This window comes from Pyrgilauda ruficollis, unplaced genomic scaffold (genome assembly GCF_017590135.1).
Source record: "Pyrgilauda ruficollis isolate IOZ18807 unplaced genomic scaffold, ASM1759013v1 scaffold10, whole genome shotgun sequence".
NCBI classification, from domain to species: Eukaryota; Metazoa; Chordata; class Aves; order Passeriformes; family Passeridae; genus Pyrgilauda; species Pyrgilauda ruficollis.
Window position 1 is genome coordinate 16249658 of NW_024508101.1, and position 9823 is coordinate 16259480.

General features: G+C 42.7%; 1 protein-coding gene across 2 annotated transcripts in view; it reads left to right on the plus strand.

Moving 5' to 3' along the window:
- The window catches only part of MAPKAPK3 (MAPK activated protein kinase 3), a 48043-nt gene extending 38543 nt beyond the window's left edge, over positions 1-9500 (plus strand). For both annotated transcript variants that reach the window (XM_041465476.1, XM_041465485.1), the window contains exons 7-11: positions 821-896; positions 1076-1200; positions 3035-3120; positions 5792-5872; positions 7252-9500. In XM_041465476.1, coding sequence (XP_041321410.1) covers positions 821-896; positions 1076-1200; positions 3035-3120; positions 5792-5872; positions 7252-7410 — 527 coding nt within the window. In that variant the 3' untranslated portion in view covers positions 7411-9500. The remainder of the gene's footprint in view (positions 1-820; positions 897-1075; positions 1201-3034; positions 3121-5791; positions 5873-7251) is intronic.
- Positions 9501-9823: the final 323 nt, after the last annotated feature.

Here is a 9823-nt window from a genome sequence, read left to right on the forward strand (position 1 = left end):
ATTACTTCTCTGATAAAAGTTTGTGTAGTTTTCTGTATTGAAAGAGACTTATTCACTGGGAGCAGATAATCACATTAGCAATACTCTTTTTTTGATGCCTTCTTCTGTATTTTTGTGAGCTGGGTTTAGTGATAAAATGTTAAGGAGTTTACACATGTATGTTTTTATGCCTTTATATTTGTGTATAAACAAGCTGACATTTCCCTTCTCAACACCTTTTTATAAACCAGCATGATTGCTCATATGTTTAAAGAATAATTTTCCTTACAAAATCGAGCTCCCTGGCAGTTTACCTGCCCCAGGGGACAAAAAAAAATTCCCCTCTAAATGTATCTCTGTCTAATTTTGTTACTTAGTGGAAAAAATATAATGCTCTGGAGGCCAAAGAAAAATACAGTGCCCTGTAGCTGCTGGAGCTAAACACACCACTCAGGTATCATTCAAAATTTTATCACAGCTCCAGTAGGGCCTTTCTATTCTGACTGCTGGAACATATGCTCCTGCCTCTTTCGGTGCAGTGTCTCCCTGCACACATTTAGCTGCAGCTCCTTCTGCTTTTTGGTAATCTTAGTACTCCCTTGAGCAGAGAGACACCAAGGTGAGGAGTAGGGCATTTTTCCAGCTCTGTTACTCCTTTTTAAAGCTACTTTAGATGCCTTTAGGAACTTGTCAATTGAAAGTGCTACCCAGTTCCTGCAGTGAGTTGTGTTTTTTTAATGCCTCTGATACCTGTTGTTGAAGTGTGCTGCTACTTACAAAGCGATGGAGATGAAGAGAAATACCTGGTACTCTATTTACTTGTGGTTTTAATCTTCCCCAGCCCCAGAAGTCCTTGGTCCTGAGAAGTATGACAAATCATGTGACATGTGGTCATTGGGTGTCATCACATATATTCTGTAAGTATTTGGGAAGGAACTTGGTGAACAGGAAGAGAACACAACTTGTTAAATCTGCACTCACAAGTAATTGTTCACTGGGATCCTGCAGCCTGCAGTAGAATATAAGCTTGAATAAAACTTTTTAAATGGTGAAAGGACTCCCCTAGTTATGAAAATTTTTTTGTCCCCTCTTACAGCCTGTGTGGGTTCCCTCCATTCTATTCCAACACCGGTCAAGCCATTTCTCCAGGGATGAAGAGAAGAATTCGGATGGGGCAATATGGATTTCCCAATCCAGAGTGGGCTGAAGTATCAGAGGAAGGTAGAAATCTTCCCTGGTGCTGATGAGTGTGCGCATGGTGGTGTGCAGTGCTGCAGTGCTTACAAAGAGACTATTTCTAAAAATCTGTCTGAGCTTTTGTTTCCCTTTCTTCTACAGTTTAAATCAATTTTTTGTAAGGTGCTGCAGAGGATGACTGGGAACTCAGATACCAGCCAGCAACCTCTGTGCTAGAAAAAGTAAATGACTACTGAAAACCTTCTTTCAAAATCCAGCTAGTGCTAGTGAATGCTGATATTAAACCCTCTTGAAACAGAAGTCTCTAATCCCAAGAAAGGAGACAGCCTGGACAGCTCCAATGCAAGCTGAGCTGGAAGAAAAGCAAACTCTCTTAAGAATTTATTCAGTCTTTGCTCTCCTTGGTGATCCAGCCAGCAAGGATGGCAAGTTTTCATGCTAGCTTTTTGGGATGTGGGAATTTGCCAGACACCACTTAAATCAAGGTCAACAATTTATTTTGTATAAGTCATTGATCAAAAGCTGCTGGGCTCAAATCAGTGTCCTGAAAGTGGGTATTTTTGATTCCCTCTTATCCTGACAGTCTCATAAGCTGGAAGTCTTACCTGCCTGTCATATTAAAGAAAAGGGTCAGCAATATCTGGGCTTATCTGTTTTTCTTACAAGACCTTTATATTGCTGTGATCCTGGTTTTGTCTGCTGTTTAGCAGTAACAAATTATCCTTGGACCCTGCTGGGCTCTGTGGCATCTTTACCCCTCACTGGATCCTGTGGCTGTGTGCAGCACAGCCTGCTGAACATTGATGAGGGAGATGTTTTAGTCATGGGTTTCTGGCTAAATATTTTCTCTGCTTTGGGTCTTGTTCATATTCCAGCAGTTAAAAACAGGCTAGAGGAGCACTTGGACTGTGGGCTGGGTTTCTGTATGCTTGCATGGATGGAGATAGGGGCCCTCTACCTTCCATCCTGTTAAGATATCTCATCTGTGGGTGCTCTTTAGGCTGATGAGACACCTTTAGCAGGTTGCTGCTTTTTTTCCCTGTGTTGTGCTGTCCTTGTCCTTTGCAGCCTCTCTCAACAAATTAAACTTGTACCTCTGGCAACTTCTTACAAGCGTTTAGTCATCTTGCATGTGATGTTCCTAAAAGAGAACTCTTATTTAGAAGTTCTTATAGGTTTTCTAAGGAAATTTTGTGTAAGTCCTTCTAAATAACTTCCTTTGGATGCAGTGTTTCCAGTCTGTCCACCCACATTAATGGAGCTCTGGTCTAGCCTCTCACCATCTCATATGTCAGTTATTAGTGCTCTTGCTTTGGCAAATCCCGTGTTCACAGAAAGCTGCTGCAAAGCCAGTTTGTGTAATCCATTTATTTGACTTTTTTTGTCTTTTTAGTGGCCTCTCAGTTGTCAAAGTTGTTGTCCCTTTTTTCCACAGCCTGTGCTAGTTGCTGTCCTCCATCATTTCTCAAAGCATCAGCTTATGTATTCATTCAGCCCATAACGCCCAGCTTGTTGCCATCTTTGAGGCAGGCAGCTTAGCAGCTTTCTGTCCCTGTGCTTCTCTTTTCCTCCAGCTGTTGCTCTCAGAGTAGTTGGTTTGGTGATGTAGAGAGCATAGCTGAAATTCCCAGTCTTTTCTTTCCTTCTTGCTTCTTGTTTTGGGTGTTTTCCTGTTTTGCCCCTTTAAACACAGTAACCTGCCCCACTGTACGTGGCTTCTTAACATGGTCACAGCAATTGGGAGGTGTTTTCAGGTCTGCAAAATTGTGTTTCTTCATTCAGCAGGTCCTTGTGTTCCCAAGGTTATTTGGGAATGCAGTCCTAGACTACACCATGCCCTATTGGTTCTGTTTTTCAGCCAAACAACTCATTCGCCATTTACTGAAGACTGACCCAACAGAGAGGATGACAGTCTCTCAGTTTATGAATCACCCTTGGATTAATGTGAGTCTTAGATCTCTTTTTACACCACAAATTGATTCTTACATGCAGAACTTGGGTATAGCTCCACACAGCACAGCAAGAGAAAGGCTGTTATTACTGCCAGTCCCTTAATTAACCTCTTGTGCCCTCCACAGAGGGTCACCTGCCCATAAAACCACAATTCTTCTTGCTGTTAGCAGAGGACACACAAGGGGAGACACCCACAGTGGTGTCCTTGGAAGCAACAGCCAAAAATGTCTCTATATTCTGTGAGCAGGCAGTCTCTGTTGACTCTGCAGCATATGCATGTGTTACTCTCTTTAAAAATATAAAAATAAACTCTGTGTGCTTACTTCATCAGTGCAGGATTTAAAGAGCTATTATTAGTGGTCTCAGGCACCATTGTGCATAGCTGTGTTAGGGTGAACATGCTCTTGTGCTCAGTGGGAATTCTCATCCTTGCCAGAGTTTGGAAATGCATGGGGGAGGAGCAAGGGTCTCTTATTGCCATGTGAGAGATTGCCAGGTAGGGTGGTACACAGAGCTATTAATGGTCCCAGTTCAGGTTTCATTCTATGGCTTGGTTGAATTTACTTCTCCTTAAAAGAATTTTTTCAGGGAAAAAAAGAAAAAAATACTTTATGAATACAATATGGACTATTTCAAATAAGAGACACAAATCCCAGAAGTTACAAGACTGAATTTCTTGATACCATCTCTGCTCTGTAGGTGTCCCTCAAAATAGTAGGTTGTACTTCTCACATTTGTGTCTAAAAAAATACCAGTCTTGTTCTTGCTGCCCAAAGAAGCACCAGCCAGGAACAGAATCATTTCTGCTGTAGAATTCCCTTTGTTCCCACAGTGCTGGTGTGTCTGTGCTGATCCTCAAAGGATGGGGCAGAAGCAGAGGTGTGGCTGATTGTCCCCGTTCCTACAATGCCTGCTGCAGGATCTGCAAGCCCTTGGAATCAAGTGAAATGCAGCTGTAGGACATCTTGATGAAGTAGAAAGGTGGTGTCATTAAGAGTTGAGAAACTGAGATTGTAAAGACTCTGTAGAACAGACCCCAGACAATGTTTCTGAGTATTTTTTAACCAAATAAAAATGTAATCACTGCTCAGAATAAATACCTCCAGGTTTGAGTGTCTGAAGCCCCAAGAAAGTGTTTCAGAAGTCAGCAGGTGAGGAATTTCATGGAGTGAGTGCCTAATAGCTAAGGAAGCTGCCACCTACAGTGACACTTGTTACTTGGAATATGCACAGAGCCAATTAATGAGGAGATTAGAGGCAAGGTCTGCAGACTCTCCTGCACCTGCTCCAACTGGAGCCCTGCTCCAATACCCTTCCTGGAAGAAAGCTGCAGGTTGGCTTTCTTTTCTGCTGAACCTATTGCTCACAGGGGCAGAGGGAGGGAGAGGGAAAGACCAATACAGTGAATGTCTGTGTTCTCCCTTTTCCTAAATCCCAAAGTGGAAACATGTCTGGGGAGCTGCACAAGCAGCGGAGGAGGGTGCTTGTGTCTCCTTTTTTTTTTTTCTTTCCCCTCTTTTTTTTTTTTTTTTTTTTTTTTTTTTTTTGAGAGGGATGACAGAAGTGTTTTACTGTGAAGTAGGCAAAACTGTCAGTTCAGGTGGAGCACAGACTCACTTAGTTCCTTGTCTATAAGTTGTTTTTTTTTTTAACAAGCAGCAGCTCACAGCAAAAAGGCACCTTCCACAGGGAAGCAGGGACAAGGACACCACTGAAACCAGTCTGCTTGTTTTCCATTTCTCTTGTCCCAGCTGTGCTTGATAAAACTGTACCCTGGCCAGCTGGGGTGCTTGTCCACAGGATGCAGGAGTCAGGATTTCTGCTTCACTTCTGTGATTGCTGCACTGCTGCTCTGAGCCCAGGGGAACATAAGCACTGGTTCCAGTGTAAGGTTTGTTTTACAGGGATCTCTTTAGACTTTGTTGACATGCAGCTGTAGGATGCCACAGCAGCAAACAGCAAGTTTGGGTAGAAAGCATAAGGAAAATAGAGTATCCAAGTGAAATTATAGTTTGGGTTATGGACTGGCAAGAATTGCCATGATTCTTGCTGAGTTCAGCCAGGGAACTGTGCTTCATGCTTTAGAAATTGTCCCTTGTTCTAATGTAAAGTATCTCCTGATCTTTCATGGCAGGTGAGCAGAGATCTCAGTTTCATGTGGATGCACTGTCTTCTGAGCTGTGCCTTCCTCAGAACAATTGTGTCATTTCCTCTTTGGGGCTCACTTAGTCTGATGAAATAGTATCTCAGTTAATGCATACTGCAAGAAAATGTCTCCTACAACAAATCCTAGGAGATAAAGGTCAAATTAACCACTTTAAGATAGTGGCTAATGAATAGTGAAATGACAGTTAAAATCTAAAACATACATAAAAATTTATCCAACACTGGTTGGATAAATTGTTCGGACTGGAAGGGAATAGAGTGAAAGAAGCTCAGCACTGATTTCTCTCTCTTTTTGTTCTTTAAATGTTGTGTGGGGAATGTAGTCCTGTTCTCCTACACATGAATTCATTTGTGGAGTGATTGGAAGCAGGAATAATGAGGGCCATTGGAAGACATTAGATCAAGTTTTATGCCCTTCATTCACAGAGAAGAGCAAGAAATCACTTCCCAAATGTAGTTTTTCAGAACTTCTTTTGGTATTTTTCTTTTTTCTCAGAGATCAATGTCAGTGCCACCTACTCCTCTTCACACTGCACGGGTCCTGCAAGAGGATAAAGACCACTGGGATGAAGTTAAAGTGAGTCAATCCAAATTCAGATTTCTTTAAGTCAAGTGTGATAGGAGATGAAATGTGCTGCCTTGGATACTGTGGCTATTTTGAATACAATCATGTCAAACAAGAGTGGCATAAACAGTCTTGGTTAGAACAGTAGTGTATATGAGAACTGTTTTAAAAAAGAAGGAATGCTGTTTGAGCTTCACTGGGAGCCTTACAGCTGCACCAGATATCAGCAATGATGGTGTTTATGATCAAAGGATGAATGATGCTCCTGCTGAGCCACTGCATGTACCCAGGGAGGAGAAGGACAGTGTTGGGGCAGTTTGAACTTCATTACAGTGAGGAATGTGATGAAAACATAGGGGGACAGGTGGGAGGGCTGAGCTGCATTCTGGTTTTCTGCAGTGCTTTTGAATTGTGGAACAACACTGAATAACCTTAGTTTGTCTTGTTATGACATTTGGCGGGGGGAAGAGGAGAGAAAAAAGAATTATCTTAATCTAAGCAGGTGCCTCACCTACTGTGTGTACCAATGACTGCTGAATGCTTCCTGCAAAGTGAAGCTGTAGGGCACATTGAAAGTCTTAACTCTTTCCTGCTGGCCTTTAACACGCTGGCATGCTTTTACAATTAATTCTGAATTTTCTGCACTTCAAATTTCTAGAATTTTGATAAGTTATACATTCCTGTAGTGTATTTTATTGATTACTGATTTTATTTAAATCACTGATATGTAGTCTCAGCTGTTGAGCTATGTAATGGTAAAACTTTTTAGGACCTAGGCAACATTTGCCTTCTGAGTCAGAGATCAAGCAGATATTTTCACTTAGCAGCCTTATTTTCCATGTTTCTGAGAATTTCTTATGCTTGTGCTTATGTGTAGGTCCCAGAGGTATTCCCTCGAGCTACCAACACACCCATGATATTGAATTGTTTTTCCTTTCCTGAGCCAAATGCTTAGACATTTGTTTACTTAAACAGACTTTTCTTTACAACCTTATTAAAAAGTTTAAAATGTTCCTGTACTTAAGCATTAATTCAAACTGAGGAGGTGTGTGAATTTGAAGCACATACTTTTAAAGATCTTTGTGTGGAGGCGCAGAGCCAGCCAGGGAGAAATGCTGGGTGTAGGGACACGTGGAATTTAGGCCAGCAGAGCGTGGTCCTGTGTGCTCACCGGGAAATGCTGTGGGAACAGCTCCTGCTGCCTGAGGCCCTGGTGGAAGGAGCCCCCAGTGAAGTGCTTGGCTCCTGGTGCAGTGCACAGAGAGGGCTCAGCTCTTGCTGGCCAGGGGCTGACAGAGGGCTCCTTGTGTCCCTCCTCTCCAGGCTCTAGGGTGGGGTGGCTGTGGGCTCGCTGCCTCAGGGGCTTCACTACATTGCTTGCTTGCTTTCAGGAGGAGATGACCAGTGCTCTGGCTACCATGAGGGTGGACTATGATCAGGTGAAAATCAAAGACTTGAAAACGTCCAACAACCGCCTCCTGAACAAGCGGCGCAAGAAGCAGAAGCAGGCGGGCGCCTCCTCTGCGGCCCCGGGCTGCAACAACCAGTGAGGGCAGAAGCCAGAGGGACCTGTGGGTGGAGGGTAAAAGTTAAACAGAGCAATTTAAAATCATGTGATCGCCTCAGTCCACACCACAAAGGCAATGAGACCGTCAAGATGCTATCCTGCAAAGAGGGAGCAGTGTGATAATGTTTTGATAACTTGAATCACTTTTGAAGACTAATGGATCTGACATGATTCTGTTGCATATTGCAAGGGAAGGTACAGTAATGCCAGAAATGTTACAGGTTTTTGGTTTGGCTTTAGCTGTGTAGGACAAGAAGAGAGAACAGGAGGCAGTCTCAGCACATTAATGCACTGAGGCTTTAACAGCCATCTACAAGAGTAACTTCTGCTGCTGTTTTAAACTGGGGAATAGGAAAGTGCCAAGTGTTCTGCTAAGAGTGTTTTAGTAGTTTAGTAGAATTGGTAATAGTCTGTATTTCCCAACTTACCTCCTATAGTTACAGAATATCACCTAAACTGTAAACAGATATTCTTGTTACAGGAAAAAAAGCATCCATACATTTCCATTTCCATAAAGTCTTCTGTGTAGCCTCATGTGACAATTTGAGTTCGTCATGGATTCCCATTTGATAACATGTAAATTTTCTGAGCTGTAGCCACTGTGTTGTATCTTTGCCACTGTCAGACCCCTCTCCTGTAATGTTTTCAATTTAACTGGTACTTTATGTGAAGAGTTTCAGTCAGGATTTAAGTAGTTGAAAGTATCCTGCAGAGAATATTGCTGTTCCCCTTGGATCCAGAACATCCAGGGTGTGCAGCTGGACATGCGAGGGATTGCTTTAGAAGAGAGACTTCTGAAATTCGGGGGAAAAGTGGCAAATGCATGTTCTCTGAATGGACCTTGGAATCTACCAGCATCCTTTCTGGTAATTATCTCCAGATCCTGTGCTTAAGATGTGCTGATCACAGCAAATTGTGGGGTGTTGGGGTTGGTTTGTTTCCTGGGGTCAGGAGTGGGGAGGATGATACTTTATTTGTGGTGATTTAGTGGTGTTTCAGGATCCAAAGATTTTCGCTGCTGAAGGAAGATTACTTTCAAGCACATCCACCCATTGTTTTTTTCCTATTTTAATTCTTGTAATTTAATGGGAACCTGACCTTGGTTTGCTGGTATGTTTTCTTTTGTGATCAAAATATTTTCTCTCACTGTATTTTGGGGTTTGGCTTTATTTTTAGTTTAGGTGAAGCAAATATTTGTGAAAGTGTTATCAGAGTCTGGGATGAATATGATGTGCTTCCAGTCAGGCAGGCAAATACACCTTTGAGGTAGGCACACAGTACTGGTGTGTTAATAGGCTTGCAAGAGTGTAAAAAAACAAAAAGGAAAACAGGGCTCCAGAGTGTATCTGAATTGTCAGATCAGAGTCACACACAGCAAAGCTCAGCTCAAGGCTTTGGACCTTGTCTGGGGAGCCCAGTTCCCATCTTCAGTGCTGAGTGAGACCTCAATTCTCCTTTGTGAACTGGTCCTAGGGTTTTGTAACATGATTTATTAAAATCAGTTTTTAGCATTCCTTCCTTCTGTCATCCCTGTTTTTGTTGAGTTGTTGCAGAGTTTGCATTGCTTTGCAAGATACATTGTGTTGAAGGTGACAGGGAAGGGGAGAAGGAAAGTGTTCCATGATGTCCACATTTAAAGGCTGCCCAACTTTGAACATTTTATAAGATCACAACGTTTTGGTATTAAATATCCATCTCTGTAAAGTTGTGTTTTAAAATTAATTCATGTTTCAGGTATCTGTGATTATAGCATGTCCTGTATGTTTTTGTTTTGCCATATTACTCCAATGAATTATGCAAATAATTCACTACTGGCAAAAGAGTTGTGATGTGTTCAGGATGCAACAGTTGGAATTAGGGCCAGGTCCAAGTTTCTGTCCCTTTATCTAATTATTTTGAGGGAGGTGTGTACATGATTGCTGCCATTCCATCTCTGTGCCCCTTTGGGGTGATGGATGTTCCCAGGGCAAGCAGTGTGTAGTGCACTGTCCTGTCTGTCTCAGGGGCAGTGCCACTGAAACTTGCAAATCAACTTTTTTTCCTCTGCCTTGGCCAAGGTTTGAGCAGGAGCTCTCAGTTCCCACCTGGTACCTCCTGGCTTGTCAGTTCAGTCTGGAGCTCAAAGATGAGTCTGTTCCTGGGTGGTTTTTTGTAAAAAAACTGTAAAACATACCTGGGCCTAATTCCTTCCTGTGGGGTCCCAGTATTTACTGCAGTTCAGAAGCTGGAACTGAGGCACTTGGCACAGCACCTTCAGTTTTGTGTCCCTGTGTAGCAGGACAGTCCCATCTCATTAAACTCAGATTAACAGTTCTTGCCTTCTACCCTGCAGCAACAGCACCCAGGAATGCTGTAAAGCCCTGCACGAACCAGAGGAGGGCCTCAAAATGGCAGAC